This window comes from Solanum pennellii, chromosome 5 (genome assembly GCF_001406875.1).
Source record: "Solanum pennellii chromosome 5, SPENNV200".
Taxonomy (NCBI): domain Eukaryota; kingdom Viridiplantae; phylum Streptophyta; class Magnoliopsida; order Solanales; family Solanaceae; genus Solanum; species Solanum pennellii.
Window position 1 is genome coordinate 37135740 of NC_028641.1, and position 18845 is coordinate 37154584.

At 35.9% G+C, this 18845-nt stretch overlaps 1 protein-coding gene across 2 annotated transcripts; it reads left to right on the top strand.

Annotated features, from left to right (window-relative positions):
• Positions 1–3290: 3290 nt before the first annotated feature.
• LOC107020342 (ADP-ribosylation factor GTPase-activating protein AGD3) lies at positions 3291–14565 on the top strand. Of its 2 annotated transcripts, none has more exons than XM_015220660.2 (19): positions 3291–3751; positions 3872–3948; positions 4895–4995; positions 5924–5994; positions 6819–6881; positions 7245–7289; positions 8061–8126; positions 8270–8317; positions 8427–8522; positions 8602–8643; positions 9758–9973; positions 10093–10224; positions 10307–10531; positions 10652–10738; positions 10820–11155; positions 12189–12334; positions 12424–12508; positions 13217–13665; positions 13860–14565. In XM_015220660.2, exons 1-19 carry the CDS (start codon positions 3707–3709, stop codon positions 13972–13974), a joined length of 2445 nt encoding a protein of 814 aa, XP_015076146.1. In that variant the 5' UTR covers positions 3291–3706; the 3' UTR covers positions 13975–14565. The 2 variants fall into 2 exon arrangements, with proteins under 2 accessions (XP_015076146.1, XP_015076145.1); XM_015220659.2 differs by having other exon boundaries at positions 3292–3751; positions 12415–12508.
• The last annotated feature ends 4280 nt before the right edge of the window (positions 14566–18845 follow it).

The window sequence follows — 18845 nt, forward strand, 5'->3', positions numbered from 1 at the left end:
ATGTGATATATCATATCTAATCAACTATCCTCAATATTGTTTCGACCTAAACATGTTTCTTCTCGTCCTCACAATATCCAACCTGTCACACCTCCTCACTAAGACATCTACTCATCTCCTCTTCACATACCTAAGTCATCTCAACCTCCTCTCCCTCATTTTATCCCTCACGAAGGCAACTTCTGCTAATTTGTCTCAGATATACTAGATGATAATCCTATTGTTCCTAATATATTCAAACATCAATCTCAACATCTCCATTTCCGCTACTTGCATCTTTTGAATTAATGTGGAAAACTTTTGGTTTCATAATACTCTAGCTCATATAACAAAGTTGGTCTAATTGCTTCTCGGTAGAACTTATCTTTATATCTAATGGTATCTTTTTATCACATGAGACTCCGAATGCAGGCCTCAACTTTATTCATGTCGCACCAATACAATGTGTGACAACTCTATCGATCTCACAATTTTCTTGACCAAAAACCCAAGATATTAGAATTTTTCTCTCTTGGAGACAACTTATGAATCAACAATCACTAGAGTTGTCAATATGGGCTAGCTAGCCCACCCATTTCGGGTTAACTCATACATGCTTTGACATTTTACGGGTCAGGTTGGGCTAGTCCATTTTTGGTGAGGGCTAGAAAACGGTCGGTCCAACCCACAAGTATGTGGACTACAGGCTTGTCGGGTCATTCCACTTTTAAAAATTATATTTTTTTTATAATTATTAAATTAAATTATAAATTACAATTTAAAAATATTATCATAAATATCGACAAAACAATATTATATGATGTTAATGTTACTACTTGTTAATCAAATCCACAAATAAAATTATCATTATAAAATATTTATTAAGTTTTTTTCAAGTAAAAGTATAAATATCTAAATAGAAATATTAAACTAATTGTTTTGAGTTTGGACTGTCTTTAATTTTAAATTTTAATATTATATTAAAAATTTAATTAATTTTTATTGGCCCACGGTGTAGACATTGAAATTTTGTGGGACTCTACAAGATGCGTTCAATTCAAGTTGGGACTTTACAAATTGTGTTCAACTCAGATAAGGATTCTTGGAGGCTACTCTACCCTAAACCCTAGTTTATGCCTATATAAAGGGTACTAAATTCCTTTAAAAGGCATCTCGAAAAATCCATAAAGAGATCAAGATCTCGAATACTCCACAAATTGATGGATTATTCATATAGAGAGGTCAAATCTAAATCATCGTAGTTCGAGAAATACGCCACTAACGGCCCTCGAATCATGGATAAATCATCTTAGAGAGTAGAATCAAGGAACGAACAGATTTGTACTCACAATCTTGATGAATAAAATCACGTTTCTTCATATTTTATTTTTATGGTTTATTTATTTTCCATATGTTTAAAATTTGTTGCAAACACACGGGCCGGCCCTACCAATATTTCTCAAGTCCAACAAATCAACAGACTTATTCAGACCGGGCTAAAAAGTTATTTTCTTAAATGGGCTTCAAAAATTTTAGCCCAACCCTATTGAATCCCGAGTTAGGCCAGACCGGCCCAAGGGGTCTAGCCCATATTGACGGCTCTAACTCTCACTTTCATGTCTGTCTCATGTGTTATAACAATTAATTTACGCTCTATATTTTCTGATTAGGTCATGCTCAACTTGAACCATTTAGACTCTACAGTCTGTCACCATACCCCCAACTTACTATTAATTCCACGTCAAGTTTCTTATTCAAAATAATGTCGTATGCAAATAACATACACCATGACACCTTACCTTGAATATGCCACATCAATTCATCCATCACTAAGATAAATAGAAATTGGTCAAACGTTGATCCCTAGTGCAAACCTATTTCAACTGAAAAGTGCTTTGAGTCACATTCCACTATTTTTACTGGAATCTTGATTTCATCGTACATGTCCATCATCGTACTAATATAAACTACTGATATACCTTTAGACTCAAAGTATCTCCCAAAGATTTCTAGTGGGACTTTGTCAGATGCGTTTTCAAGGTTAATAAACATCACATATAAGTTTGTTACCCTATATTTTTCATCAGTCTCCTTATAAGATAAATGATTTGAGTAGTTAAACACCCCAACATGAATTCAAATTAGTTCTCAGAAATATACAAATTCATTTTTACCCTCATCCCACCCTCTCTAAAGCATTTATGGTGTGACCTTTTAGTTTGATACCTTTATAATTGTTGTTGTTCTGGATATCATCCTTCTTCTTACCACCTTCATTCACCGGACATTTTAGCCATCTTAAAAATGATATAAAATACCTTAGTCAGTCGCTCTAGACCTGTTTTTATTTGTCTATGCTCTTTCAAAACTCTACCAAAATCTCATTTAATCAGATCGCTCTACCCTGCTCAAATTACGTATAACACCATTAATCTCCTCAACCTTAACACACCTACAATAATCAAAATCCCACCGACTCTCCAGATTCTCCACATCACTCAACATGATGTCTCTATCCCTTATTTCATTCGAGAGTTTATAAAAATATATCCACATCTTCGTATTATATATTCTTCTTTCACTATCTTGATTCCTCTCTTCATTTCTCTTAATTATTTGGGAAAAAGGCTTGAAATATATTTAAATTTTGACCGAAATTGTTGTTACGATATCCAAACTTTGGAAATGACCTTTTATCCCATGCACTATTTAATAGTGTATTTTAAAGGTATATATGTGCCCACGTGGACATAAAAAATATTGCATAATTTTATTAGCTAGTTCTAAAATAAACTATTAGCTAGTTCGGGGAATAAAAGGTCCTTCATAAAGTTTGATATCGTAATAATAGTTTCAGCCAAAATTAAAATATTTTTCAGACCTTTTTTCCTAATTATTATTCAATATACGAAAAACATAAATTTTCTATTTTATTTTTATCAAAGTTAATAAACAAAAAAGAGCATAAATTTTTTATTTTATATTTTGGCAAAGTAAAAGAAGATGGAGGGAATAAAAAAGGAAGTGTTTTTATTTTGAAAGAAAAGGGAAAGGGAAGCTAGTCTTTTTAGTAACAATGTCTGTCTGTCTGTCCCCCCTCGCACCTTAAGTAACCGTGTCTCTCTCCTCTTTACAGTCTCATCACATTTTAAAAAATAAAAAAGAAATGGACTCCTTGCTTTTTTTTTTCTATAAATACTTTAATATTTATATTAAAATTAATTAAATTTAAATTTATATTATGATAAAATATTATATTAAAGTAAAACTTTTATAATTTCACATTAAAATGCTTGAATCCGAGACTTCGTCAATAGTTTCTTTTCAGCTGCCATTAAAATTTAAAAGTAAAGTATGTTTAGTAAAATTAGATTAGAAAGAGAATGACAAGTTAGTTCTACAGGAGATTGCTGCTGCTAACAACAATACTACTACATTTATTCAGTTCCCAAGAATTTTTCCTTTTTCTCTCCATTTCTAGGGTTTCTACCCAACCTCTCTAGGGTTTTGTACCAACATACATCAATCCATCGTCTTGATTTGTGGTTACTAGTTGAGCTTTGTTCTTGTCTACTCAATTGAGATCGATAATGACAGTTGAAATGGTAGATCTTTGTTATGGCATTTGATAAAAGTTTAAATCAGGCAAGATCGAACATCTTTTCATATGGTGTGTTGTAATGTTAATTGAGAATTGGTGTAGAAAAGAAGAATCAGTTGTGTAAACATGCATTTTGGTAAACTCGATGACTCTCCCATGTTCCGTAAACAGGTTGCTTCTTTTACTCTGTTGCTCTTGAGTCTTGCTTTACTAGTTAAAGATCCATAATTATGAATTTTTTTACATTTTCTCACTTTGTATTGTGAACTGATGATGTTTGGGTGAAAACAGCTGCAATGTTTTGAAGAAAGTGCTGAATCACTAAGAGAAAGAAGCTTGAAATTTTATAAAGGATGTCGAAAATATACGTGAGTATTCTTTGATAGTTGTTTTCTTTTTTGTTGTGGGCTTAATAAACTGTGCTTTGTTCTTTTTCATTTGGTTTCTTATGGCAATAGTGAGTACTCTACAGTAATTGCTGTTTTAATAGAAATGCAATTTTCCTAAAGGAGTGTCATTTCATCTCACAACACATTAATGTAAACATCATTAGTTTCTGGTGGTATCACTTAACGGCCAAATGATTACTTGATTTTTATGTTTCTATTTTCATTTTTGTAGATTCTTTCTGATAATAAAGTTTTTGTTGAACTCTGAACTTATAAATTAGTTGGTTGCATCACAATCTATTCTTTAGAAAAAAGAAACAGAATAAGAAAGGGTGTTTTCTGCTAGCTAAAAAAGAGGTATGCTTCCTGGTCTCTGCAACAAATGATCTACTCCTTCCGTTTCAAAAAGGATGACCTAGTTTGACTTGGAACGGAGTTCAAGAAAAGAAAGATGACTTTTTAATCTTGTGGTTCTAAATTAAAGTTATGTCAAATGTACCAAAGTGCCTTTTAATCTTGTGGTCTTAAATATGCCACGTGGAAAGTTAAAATTAAATTATTGCGAGAAAAGGAAAGGGGTCATTCTTTTTGAAACAAACTAAAAAAGGAAATAGGGACATTCTTTTTGAAACGGAGGGAGTAATAATCTTCTTAGAATCTTGTTGATGTATCTTTCCCGAAATTCTACTAGTTGGAACCTATTATTTTGGGAAGTCAGTGCAGGGTAGTTCAGCTGCCTGTCAACGGGCAAGTCATAGTGAAAGTTTAGTGTTATAGGGCTTGAATGTTTATATCAGTTCAATAGTTAGCTTTCCATAAGTCCTTTTATGGTTGTTTTGTTGATTAATAGACATCCAACCTCTTTTCCTATCCTTGGTGAATTTGTAGAAGTTTTCACGTATCAGGTTTTCTGTTCTACTTTCAGGGAGGGACTTGGAGAGGGATATGATGGAGATATTGCTTTCGCGAGCGCCCTGGAAACATTTGGTGGGGGGCACAATGATCCCATCAGTGTTGCATTTGGAGGTATGTAAAGAGCTGGTACATGTATTCGTATGATATTTGGCAGCTACAAATGTTTATCATACAGCAACAGGATCAGCACTCCACACACCATTTTCTTTGTCCATTTTTGTAATTTTTTTCAAGTGTTAATAACAATTCACAAAACATGAGATGCACTTCTTGTGGGTTCATAGATGAAGAGACATCTCATAGAGCAATGGAAGCATGGAAAATTATGGTCTGGGAAATATATGATTTTTCCAATCCTTGCCGTTCCCTTTAGAATACAGTCCAGTAACCTTCTATAGATGTTAACCACTAATTCACTGACTTGTGCAAGAATAAAGTCATCCACTATCCTGATTGTAGTCTCAAGTCCCTCTCTATTCTTTATTTTGTTTTTGGTTTCTTTAGTATCTGCCTATTTGGTATCACCATTTGAGGGAGCTGGACAATGAGACTTGATCATTGGTTAACGTGGTACTTGTTTATGTAATCTGGTGTTGGGACCACATCTCCAATTATTCACATGCCATTTATGACGAGAATGTCATGGGGGTTGAGAAAACTTCGTGGATCTGTTGTGCTTATTCACTAAGTAGACTTTACCATAGTTGTTAGTGAAGTGAGACTTCAATGAGGATCTTCTGCTTTGCAACACTTACAAGGATCGAGAAAGTATAAGTTAGTGTCCGACTGAAAATCTCCACAACTTTTCTCCCCTCATTTTTGGCATCAGCTAAATGTCGTTTTTCATCGAAAGTTTGTCTGACCTGCTTAGAGAGATTGGCTCTACTAAATGCAGAGATAACTTTTCAATATTCTAATTATAGTGCTTTGACCTTTATGATTTCATCCTTCACCACTTCACTTTGCAACTAATAGTTTCAACATGTGATCTGTTGAATAATGATCCATTGTTCAGTCACTTGCTCCGTTCTAAATGTAGGCCCTGTAATGACTAAATTTACTATTGCACTGAGGGAAATCGGGACTTATAAGGAAGTTCTTCGGTCACAGGTAAAGTTTTGCAGTATCTTTTGTTTCTCAATTTTATTTTATTGCTGGAATATTACTTCTGATGCTGTAGTTCTTAACTCCTTATTTGGGGCAGAAAGCAGCATCAGTTGCCTTTCAAGAGATGACTTCAAAACATCTAACCAATATCACCCTTTTCTGTGGGGTGTGCTTCTGAATTATTGCCTTGACCAGTTACTTTTCACCTTGATATGCAGTATATGGCTACTAAGTAGATTTTGATTGAGCTCTATTTTGAGTTCTATTATGTCCTCGACACTCATTTCCACAATATCTGTGTTAAAATGTTGCCCATCTTAAATTTTAAGAACACTAACTCTGAGTTTCACCATCTGCGACCTAAAACATATGGTTCTTTTTTCTCTCATCTTTTAAGCAAACTTGAATGTTGATTTTGTTTCAGTAATTTATGGAAATTCTTCTTGTGCTAGTTGAATTATTTGCTGTTGTATTTCTACTTTAGCAAAATTTTCTGATCCCTTTGAGATTTTATTCTTTTGCCTGGCGGACTCTACTCATTCCATCATCTAATATCTTGATATTTCCTCCTTCGAGGCTGTCCTTCCTGTGGAAAGAACAAAAATATAACTGCAAGTGATTTCTTCTCATCTGCTTAAGCATTGAGGGCAGATTTATCTGGTACCTGTGTTGTTGGGAGGTAGCAGGAACCGGATGGAATGGTCGAGATACACACAAGTTGGCCCTGGAGAAAAAAAAATTGAACTGCAAGTGATCTATTTAGTCTCATAGTGGCATATGCATTTAACTAATTACCTACTTCTCCAACATTCATACTGTCTTCTCAGGTTGAGCACATGCTGAATGATCGTTTACTGCAGTTTGTTAACATAGATCTGCAAGATGTCAAGGTACTACTATTCTTTTACTTCCTTTCTATTCTAAAAGGCATTTTTGATTACTAATTCAGGATATGTAAGTGTCCCATGACTTTGGTTAGTGTTAAGCGAAGTGTGTTCTCTGTGGATTAGGCACATGTAACAGTTCTGAGCCCTGCCATCGTCAAAAAGTCTGGTATTTTAGTGGATAATGTGGAGGGTGGGCCCATTATCTGCCGAGTTTTGAACAATGAGACATTGGCCTTTGTGGGTTTCTCGGTCATTTTAAAAATGAACAAAAACATCTATATGTGAAAAACCTGATTTTGTGGGCTTACATACCCAAATATAAAACAATTGTGCAAGTATTTGCTACAAGGAGTTCTCTTTGTGCAGGAAGCTCGGAAGCGCTTTGACAAGGCAAGCCTAATTTATGATCAGGTATTCTCATTCCTAATTCTCATTAGATGATTAGAAATTTCACCATCTGATGAACTGAAGATATAATATTTCCTGTAGAGAACTATATAGATGCAGAACTTATTCCTCTATTAACAACAACAACAAGAACGTGCCTAGTGTATTCCCACAGAGTGAGGTCTAGGGAGGGCAAAGTGTACGCAAACCATACCTCTACCTCAGGCGAGGTAGAGTCTAGAGAATCTGTTTCTGATAGACCCTTAGCTCAAGACAAAAACAGACTAAAGAAAGACGTAATAGAAGTAACAATGCTACAACCAAATAATACTACAATCGAACTACACAAAACAACATGTATCAACAAGATCGAAGAACAAGAAACTACAAGCATAGCACTAAGACTAATAGTAAGGGCACCAACTAACCTTCTAGCATGAACATACTCCTACCTACTAACCTTCTACCCTAATTCACGTCCTCCACACCTTCCTATATGTCGGCAATGGGATTAAAAGACTTGATTTTCAGAAAATGGTCTTAATGCATTGGCCACTACGTATCTATTATCACGATATTCTGGTTTATCTCGATCATTTCCTCCCATTTAAAAATTTCTCCTGGTGATATATGTAAGCACTTCAATGGGGTTGAAGGAACTCTTTAAGTTTGCACAAAAAACTTGCAAGATAATTGAAATTCTGAGTTAAATAATAGGAACGCTTTACACTTTCTCTGTTTGTGATTTAAGGATCTTCTATTATATCAATTAACATTATATGCTCCATGCTGCAGGCCCGCGAGAAGTTTTTGTCACTAAGAAAAGGCACAAAAAGTGATGTTGCCAGTGTACTGGAGGAGGTATTGACAGACATAGCAGCTAACCATTCATACTGCCTATAACCTTCTGAAGTCGCTCTTGTTTAACTGTTGCACATATTTTTGCCTACTCTGAAAATAAAGGAAGGGAAAAAACTTACTTAACACGACTTTAACTCTTCTAGGAACTTCATAATGCAAGATCAACTTTTGAGCAAGCTCGATTCAGTTTGGTGAGTGAATCTGGAGCTAGAACATTTCTTAGACTTTTCAATTCAAAAAGTGTTACCACAATAGCAATGGTCTGTTGACTTGTTTTTTCTATTTGAATCCTAAATACAGGTAACCGCTCTTTCTAATGTGGAAGCAAAGAAACGGTTTGAATTCCTGGAAGCAGTTAGTGGTACAATGGATGCTCATCTTCGTTATTTCAAACAGGCATGTCATTCTGTTGGGGATATTCTAGCCTATTTGTTTTCAATTTCTCACATTCTATTTCTATTTCTCTATCTTTTAGGGGTATGAGCTTTTGCATCAGATGGAGCCATATATCAATCAGGTTTGTCTTTGTTTTTGGTTTCATTGGTGGCAATTTGATATTTGATTGAGGCTGCTTCAATTAAAATCACAGATTAGGTAGCAACAAATTTTGGTTTATTTCCTACAGTAAGGTTAATGATCAAAATTTACATTTAGATAACGGTAAATGAGAATACTCTGCATCCTTCTGCAACTATCCTCTGTTTCTTCCTTTTTTTTTTTTACTTAGAATGGTCTCAACTGGCACTTTTCACATCTCATGAGTCTCAACACGCACAGGAAACATTCTTGTAATGTTTCAAGGACTATTTGTTATGTGTTACTCCCTTTCTTCCATTTATGCGGTATTATTTCATTACTAGTCTGTTCCAAAAAGAATGACATCCATTTATGCGGTATTTTTATTTTGGTGTAAAAAGTTGTCTATAGTAGATACAGATCAGATTGTAGATTCGATAGGAAGTTTGTAATTGACACTTTTTGGTGGTGGACAGCATGCCTGTAATGCTGAAGAATACAACCTTAACAGTTTCAAAAAAAAAAAAATTGTTTTGAAGTTTCCATTATACCCTTAATGAGAACCTTTTGTATTCACACAAATATCATTGCGTGTTTAAGACCATGAGTTTCAAAAGTCTGTTCCTTAACCCTTCGGGGTGGCCCAGTGGTTTGAGCTTGGGACTTCCATGTTGGAGGTCTCAAGTTCGAAACCCCTTGCCAGCGAAAGCAAGGGGTTTGCCTTCTGGGTCGAGCTCGTCGAACAAGGCTTGCCTAGTGCGGGTTACCTCTCCTATGTGGTTTGCGAGCTATTGCATAGGAGCGGGGTTTTTACCCTGTGCGCACCCAAAGGGTAGCGGCTGCGGGTTTCCCTTGTCATCAAAGAAAAAAAAAAGTCTGTTCCTTAAACTCCATATCAATACAAACTGCACCACATATAAGAGCTGGAAAAGAAGGAGTGTATTATGTAGCATTGGTTTATTGTTTGTCAGGGGACCTAGAATGACTGGTATTGGGAGTTATTGAACACTTAAGTTGCTGCCGATGTGACATGATTTTGAAATGCATAAATAGTAATCTATATCTGTTGCTTTCTCTAAGTGGTAGATATTCAAGTGTCATTTATTTTTTTGCAGGTCCTGACTTACGCACAGCAGTCTCGAGAACGCTCCAACTATGAGAAAGCAGCTCTTAATGAAAAGATGCAAGAATACAAGAGACAAGTAGATCGAGAGAGCAGGTGGTTGTCCAATGGTTCTAATGGATCCCCTAATGGAGATGGTATACAAGCCATTGGCAGAAGTTCACACAAGCAAATAGAAGCTGTCATGCAATCTGCTGCAAGGGGAAAGGTGTTGAAAACCTCTGCATTAACTTTATTGTACCCTTTATTATTGCTTTCATGTTCTTAAGTACTCCTTTTGTTTACCCTTTGCACCTATAGTCAGCTAAAATTACAGTGGTCTTTCAGGTTCAAACCATTAGACAAGGTTATCTATCAAAGCGCTCATCAAATTTGAGGGGAGACTGGAAAAGAAGGTTCTTTGTTCTTGATAGCCGTGGAATGTTGTATTACTATCGCAAACAGAACACAAAACCATCTGTGAGTATTATAGGCTGGGATGTAAAAGAAATACCATCAAACCCTACTTTGTGGTCTCTTGAGTTCACTTTCTGATTTGCAGGGGTCAGGTAGTCAACATTCTGGCCAGAGAAATAGTTCAGAGCTTGGTTCTGGACTTCTTAGTCGCTGGCTTTCGTCCCATTATCATGGTGGTGTACACGATGAAAAGTCTGTTGCTCATCACACTGTAAACCTTTTGACATCAACTATAAAGGTTGATGCTGACCAATCAGATCTGCGGTTTTGCTTCAGGATTATCTCCCCTACAAAGAGCTACACCTTGCAGGTGAATTGCTATTGAATTTTCATTTTGGGTATCTCATGTCATCCAATGCACTGTTGTTGCAGGGTGGAGTTTCTGCTAGACTTGTGAGATCAAAATTTATCGGTTTCCCTCTTATTGTAGGCAGAGAGTGCCTTGGACCAAATGGATTGGATTGAGAAAATAACAGGAGTTATTGCTTCTTTGTTGAGTTCTCAGGCCCCTGACAGGGTAACTATTGGAAGCTGCTATACATTTTTGTTGTCTTTACTTCGATGCACAATCAATAATAATTTACAATCTTTATTTCAGTGTTTGACTGCCAGTCCTATGGGAAGTGGTCATCATCGATCTGCCAGTGAGAGCAGTTCATTTGAAAGTTCAGATTTTGACCCGCCTGCAGTTGAAGACCATCCGTCTGACAGGCTTATCTCAGCGCATCATGATCGCCCTTTCAGAAATTCACAGCAGCTACGATCTGCTCCAAAAAGTGAACAGCCAATTGCCACACTACGTAGAGTATGCGGAAATGATAGATGCGCTGACTGTGGTGCTGCTGAACCAGATTGGGCATCTTTAAATCTTGGTGTTCTTGTTTGTATTGAATGTTCAGGTGTTCATCGTAATCTTGGTGTGCATATATCAAAGGTGAACTTTTAGATTTCTGCTAAGTATTATTTAGCCACAGGCTATATTGCATCTTGCTGGGATCTAAAATTCATTTCTTTTCTATGCACATTCAGAGGATCCAAAATTTATTTCTTTTAGGTGCATATTCATTTGTTTCTAGTTAGAAAAGTTAAAGTTGGGAAGCCCAAACTCTAGCAACTCCATGGATTTTATATTGTTTTAACATTCTAGAGTTTTATTACGATTTCAAACTTTTAAGCAGCAGATGGTACAAGATCTTCTAGAAGGTTATTTCTTATTCTCAAATTTTATTGACTGAAAACCAGTTTGTTTGTTTAGTAGGTTGACACCCATGTATTTCTGCCTGGTTCATGGCTCTAATATATTTGACTATCTAAAATTCCTTAGGTAGCTGAATAGTCAGAAAAATGAAATTTCTGGTGCTTCTCTTGATGGTAGCTTTAAAGATACTTGTGATACTGGTGTACTGGTAGATTATGAAACTTAAGACTAGCTTTTGCAATGAATGCATGCCCATTTATTATTTCTGGCAGAGTTGGAGTTTTTTTTAGAGAAGGTGTGTTTTGAGCATCTATTTGTATAAACCCCTCTGAACATTGTATTGGAATGGCCTTTCTGTAGTTAACAACCAGTTAGTGGCCGTTTGGTAGCCGGATAAGAAACAAGTTATCCATGTATTAATTTCCGTATTACTTATACACGCTTGGTAGGTATATTGGAAATAAGTTATTATTTATGCATAAAATTAATACGTTTGGTTGACAATTTAGAAACTGCATAACTAATACATGTATAAGTTAGGAGAGAATCTATGTATTATTTTATGCAATATAGAAGGTGGAATAACTAATACATAATTAATACCTGCATAAAGTAATACATAAATCCACTCATAACTAATCCTTACATTACTAATACCTGCAGAACTCTAACCAGCCACCAAGCTACCAAACGACCCTTTATAACATTTATAGTGGTGCATTGAGTTGGTTTCTGCATCTTGTCCTCAGTTGTGATCATCTCTCTGCAGGTGAGGTCACTCACACTTGATGTCAAAGTATGGGAGCCTTCTGTTATAGCTTTATTTCAGTCGTTGGGGAATACCTTTGCAAATTCAGTCTGGGAAGAGTCACTGCAAGCTCGAGGTGCTTTCCAAGTTAATGTTTCCGCTGCCAGGTTAGTTACCTGCTCATATCATTTCTCATCTGAAGTTTATCTTCATCTTTCTGATATAGCTTATACATTGGAAACTGAAGCTCATACAGATCTGATAAACAGCAACAGCTCTACATCAGCAAGCCAAGTCATGCTGATCCCATTTCAACCAAGGAGAAATTCATCCATGCAAAGGTCTACCATCATTCTCCGTAATTGTTTATAAAAATGTGTTGTTTAATGTTTTTCGATATGTCAGATTTGTAGAAGAGACATCTTTGGTTGTGTGAAGAGTTATATGACAAAAGATTTTGTGGTAATGTTTTGAGTTTCCTATCACTGTGAGTGTACAAGGATATCAAAGTACTAGCTTGAAAAATGCAGTCAGATGAACACCATCAGGAAGATTCCTTTTGTCCCCTTTTTGTTCTTGGAGTTCTGATTTTGACAGATTCTAATGTGTCTAGAAATAAAATCTCTTGACATGTTTGGGAGCTTGGTAACAGAGGCCCGAGGAATCAAATTATGGAGGACAACTATGACATTCAATTTTCAACCCGCAGCCGTCCCTTCCCAAAAAGAGAAAAACCGAAATAATTATAGAACAAAATAATAAAAAGCCTAATCTGCTTCTCACATCTATAGTCTGTAGTCTGGGGAATGATGTCTTTTAAGTGCAAGACAGTTAAGTGCACCTACGATATTTGGCTTGCATGCAAGCCGACCCTTGTGTTTATGGGAGAATTGAGCTTATTGTTGGCTGTCAAACTTGAAAAGGAAAAAGCTGCCTTTCAAGCATAACATGTTCATTTTCTCCAATAGCATTGGCTTCACTTTGACTTTTATAACTTTGGCAATACTTTCCTGGTTAGTATTAATTTATTATTTTTTCCATTATCACAGTATGCAGATAAATCATTTGTTCGTCGGACCAAGGATGGTCACACTGTGGCACAAATGATGTGGGAGGCTGTTCGAGCTAATGATAAGAAAGCTGTGTATCGCCTTATTGTAAGCTCTGAAGCAGATGTTAATGCTCTTTACAAGCAAGTTGTGTCTAATTCTTCCTTAACCCTTGCTAAAGTAATGCTGTTACAAGAACTACCATACACTGATCAGAGTTCAACTTGCTTAGAAATGGACTTGGCAAGTCCAAGTGAGAGGCTTATAGTTGGGGACTTCGATGGGTGCTCCCTTCTACACCTTGCTTGTCAAACAGCTGACCTAGGGATGCTAGAGCTTCTTATGCAGTACGGTGCAAATGTAAATGCTTCAGATTCAAGTGGTCAGACACCACTTCATTGGTGCATTATAAGAGGCAAAGCTGCATTTGCTAAGTTGCTTATTGCAAGGTAATCAAACGTAGCACTCTGTGCTTATTCTTATATATTTCCTCATTAATGTTCCATTGGGTAGTTGGTCTTATTTCTTAATAATCTTCCTATGGGAAGTTGCATCTTCCTTACAGATTTATCCTTCTGTAAACCATATCAGTAAACAATGCGATTTTCCATCTGTTAAAATTTGTCCTTGTGTGTAACTGCAGGGGTGCTGATCCACATGCTTTGGATGGGGAAAGTAAAACCCCTTACGATCTTGCATTGGGCTCAAATTTTGATGACGTTGATGTCCTTAATCTCTTGTCAGACACAAATGCTTAATACATTCAAGAGAGTATATATCAAAACGTGGACAGAGATTGAAGCTGTACCCTTGGTTTGAAATGAAATCAGGGTTTCAGTTCTTTGTAATTATGTTAGTAAATTTTGTTCTCTCAGATCTCCATTGAAAGACACCGCCACTTGTGCATTAAGGGCCCTTGACGTTGCATGTTGTGTTCTGCAAGATTCCTGGGGACTACACGTCCGAATCTTGTATTGAAGTATAATGTTAGGGTGGTCTTTCATGCTTGATTTTGGAGGTCAGATGCATTGGAGGGTTGCAGTCTTTTTGTGTTGTAAAGCTGTGTTTTCTCTTAGTTTTATTGTTTTTTTTTTAGAGTTTTTTTTTTTTTGGTGGCAGGTTCTAGGCATTGGCCTTGGGTGCTGGTATTTTGTGTACATTTTGCTGTTAATTTAACTTTTGTGGTGTAGCCTTTGTAGTTTGTATATCTAAATCTAAGTGTTATTTTAACTGAGGGAAAAGGATTTGCTTGCCTGTCCCATCACTGGTTTAGTACATTTGGTGGTGTATCTAAATCAAATGAACTTGCCCTCTGGTTTGTCCAGAGGTAAGTCTTATTGTTATTGTGATGTTCCCTGTACCAACTTGTTTGTGTGGTTGAAGAAGAAAAGAATAAACACAACTGGAAATGGTCTAATAATATCATTTATATCATGAAAGAATGTGATACCTAAAAATTTGGAGCTTGACAAGTAGTAAAGACAGAGTTATGACAGAATTAAGTTTAGTGTCACTTTTTCTAAAGAGCAATCCACGCCTATTTATAATAAATATTTAAGTTACCAAAATTAAATGATGTTCATTGATTTAGTGAGTTACGAAAGAAAAATTCACATGCATTTATAATTTTTTCCTGACATTCATAAATAATGTGTTACATGCATTTATAATATTTCTCCTTAGTGTTGAAGGAAGCTTGAAGGCTGATGGAACAAAGAACAAGTCCATTGAAGCAGGTTAATGAATTTGAGTTAGAGTTATATTAGGACTAGATTACTAAATCCTAAGTTATGTACAACTAAGCTACTGAATATTGTAAGAGTAGACTTAGGTATTTGACTTGTAATATAATACTATTCATGTAAATAATTGTGTTGTAATAGGATTCCTAGTATAACTAGAATAAAACTATTTTCCTATATAAGGAGCTTGTAACTCAACATTTCAATACAATCCTTGATTTCTCTATACTTACATGTGATTTCTACATGGTATCAGAGCAATAAAACTTCTTCGCCCTTTAATGTATTAGATCAAAACCAAAAACAACTACAATAGCGAACTGCAATGGCCTCTTCAACAAACATTCTTTTGATCTTTTCAGTTCATCATCTTATTTCGTCCTGCTCCATTAAACTTAAGCCAACGAACTATCTTATATGGAGGACATAAATGTCTCAGTTGATTCAAGTGATGAGATTAACCTACCTTATCACAGAACCACCTAAAGATACCTATTCCACTGGACAGACTACTGAGAAAGCTGTAGCAGGCTAGAAGGGTGCAGAAGACAACAACATTGTTGATGACTGATAAAAGAAGGATGTGTTGCTAAGGAATTGGATCTCAGGCACCTTGATAGAAGAAAACATGTACTTGATCGTAAGCTGCTCAAGTGCCAAGGAGATGTGGAAATGCTTGGAAGAATCTTATCTTCAAGCAACAAAAGATAAGGAGTTCCAGCTCAAACAACAATTACAAAGTGTGAAGCTAGGAACCAAAACAATTGGCGAATATTAAGGAATTCAAAGGCATATGTGATGGCCTTGCAACCATTCACATGCATGTTGATGAAGATAACAAAGTGATTAACTTTGCTAGAGGTCTAGGTCTTAAGTACAAGACCTTCACGACTGTCATGCTTGGTAAGACACCATATGCTACTCTTAATCAATTTGTTAATGCTCTTGGGGTTTTGATACGAGGGAGGATGAAAAAGTGCATCAACAAAACCATAACATGACATTCTCTCCCCAAAGAGGAAATGGAAGAAGAAACTACTCTCAAAGAAAAGGAAATAACAATAATTTCAATTCTAGAGAAAGAGGCTTTAAGCCTGCTGGACAAGGAACAAGTTCTTATAATAGTAGAAATGGACTAGGTCCTTAGAACAGTCCTTCAAGTGGAAGTCATGACAGGAACAATATTGATGTGTGTCAAATTTGTTGTAGGAATAACCATACTGCTTTTAACTGTTTTTATAGGTGGAATTACTCTTACCAAGCTGCAAATAAGCTACCACAAGCATTGACTACTTATCTGCAAAACACTACCGATGACACCTTGCATGTCGACTCAGGAGCAACTAGCTATATGAAATGTAACTCAAGTATCCTAACTGATTTTATACACTACAATGGACCACATAAAATCATTATTGGGAATGAATTAAAGTTAGACATAACACATGTTGGGAACATATCCGAATCAGGTCTAAAGTTAAAAGAAGTTCTTGTAGTCCCTAGATTAATAAAAATTTACTCTTAGTTAGTAAGCTTGCAAAGGATAATTGTTGCACTCTTGAATTTGATGAAACTAACTTTGTTGTAAAGGACAAGAAGACAAGGACACTACTGACCAAGGGAACTAAAAGGAATGGACTCTATGCTTTGGAAGATAACAATCTCTATGCTTTAACTGCTGCACACGATTGGAATACGTTAGACAACATGTGGCATACTAGAACATGACACCCTAGTTTGAAGTTTTTAAAAGTCTTGAATAGTAATAGTTGCATCAATATTAGTAGTTGGAATAAAATGCCTACTATTTATTCTAGTTGTCAGTTGGGAAAGAGTTATAATTTCCATTTGGTTTGAGAAATAACCTTTACTGAAAATTCATTGTGATTTATCGGGACCTACTCCTGTCGAATCTTTTCAACAAATGAAATATTATGTTGTTTTTGTTGATGATCACACGATATATACATGGATTTATCCACTGAAAAAATCTGAATTTTTCGAGATCTTTGTAAAATTCCAGAAAATGATGGAAAAATAATTTTCTAAAGAGATTAAGATTTTTCAGCGTGATGGAGGTGGTGATTTTATCCAAACTAACTTCATTAAGCATTTGGAAGATTATGACATTGTGAGACATATTTTGTGTCCTAACACACCTGAACAAAATGGAGTTGCAGAGAGAAAACATAGGCATATTATGGAGACTGACTTAACTTTACTACTTCATGCTAACCTAACTTTGTTTCTACGGATTGAGGCTTTCCTCACTGCAGTATTCCTCATCAATAGACTGCCTTCATCAGTCCTAAAGATGGTAACTCCATTTGTTATGTTGTATGGGGAACAACCAGATTACAACAACCTAAAAGTGTTTGGGTGTAGATGTTTTTCATATATCAAGGGTAGCAATAAGTTCAGTCCAAAGACCTACCCTTGTTGTTTCATAGGGTACAAAAACTTACAGAAAGGATATAAATGCTATCACCCCTCTACAAGGAAGTTTACATATCCAAACATGTTGTGTTTGATGAAAACACATTACCCTATGTGTCTCCAAAGCAATCTCAGACTAACATTGATGTCTCACCTCATCTTGCTACCTTTGTTGAATCTTTCTATAAACTGGAGGCACATGATAATTCTGATTTAGGGGAAGTACAGACTGCTAGTCCACACATTAATAGTGATAAGGCTGCCAAAACTCATATACTCCTTGATGATAAGAGTACTATTGATCTCTTAGGCGCAAGATCAAATGTTGAGGAACAGGTTGAAGATAATGATTCATACAGTAGTATTATCTGCCAGTAGTAGCAGTGAGGAACATGTTGCACTTACATGTCCAAACAATGAGCATCATTAGACAATCTCTTTAGTTAATGTACAGGCAATGCTACACTCCAGTGAACTACCTTAGTTGATGTACCAGTTGAGGTACTTTCTGCACCACAAGGGCATCATATGATCACCAGACACAAGGCGAAGGAACATCACTTGTCACTTGTTGCTCGCAACAACACAAAATTGTGAGAGAACCAAATACTACTAAGGAAGCACTAAGATCATCTCATTGACTTGCAAGAATCCAGGAAAAATTGATGCTTTACATACTAACAAGACATGGATTCCGATTCCCATATCTCCTGGTATAAAATTGGTTGGTTCAAAATGGGTGTTCAAGACAAAATTAAAAGCAAATATGACAAAAGATAGATACAAGGCCAGACTTGTGGCAAGGGGATTCTCGCAGCTTGAAGGGATAGATTTTGAAGAAATAATTACTCGTGTGGTTAATGCCACAACTATTAGAGTGGTTCCATCTATTATTTTCAGCTCAAAGTGGGAAATTAGACAGCTAGATGTCAAAATGCCTTTCTCCATAGCTTTCTACAAAAGGGGGTGTACATGAGTCAACCTTCTGGTTTTATTGATCCAAAATATCCTCAGCATGTGTGTCTACTTAAAAAGGCATTGTATGGTCTTAAACAATTATCAAGAGTCTGATTTGATAGGTTTAACATGCATCTCTTACACCTTGGTTTCATTTGTAGTAAGGTTGACCCATTCTTATTTACTTTGCAAACTCACAAAGGCAAAATATTTCTCTTATTATATGTGGATGATATTATTGTCACAGGAAGTAATCCATCTCATGTCTCAGAGTTGGTTCTACAACTTGGGAAGGATTTTTCTATGAAAGATCTTGGCCCTTTACACTTCATTCTAGGAGTTGAGGTGAAGTATTTCAAAGGTGAAATTCACTTAAATCAAAGCAAGTATGTTGTTGAGCTGCTGACCAAGACATAAATGACTTGGGCAAAGGTTGTAGTCACTCCTTTGGATCAAAAGCATGATTAGCATGAAGTTGTGGGAAGTCTTGTAGA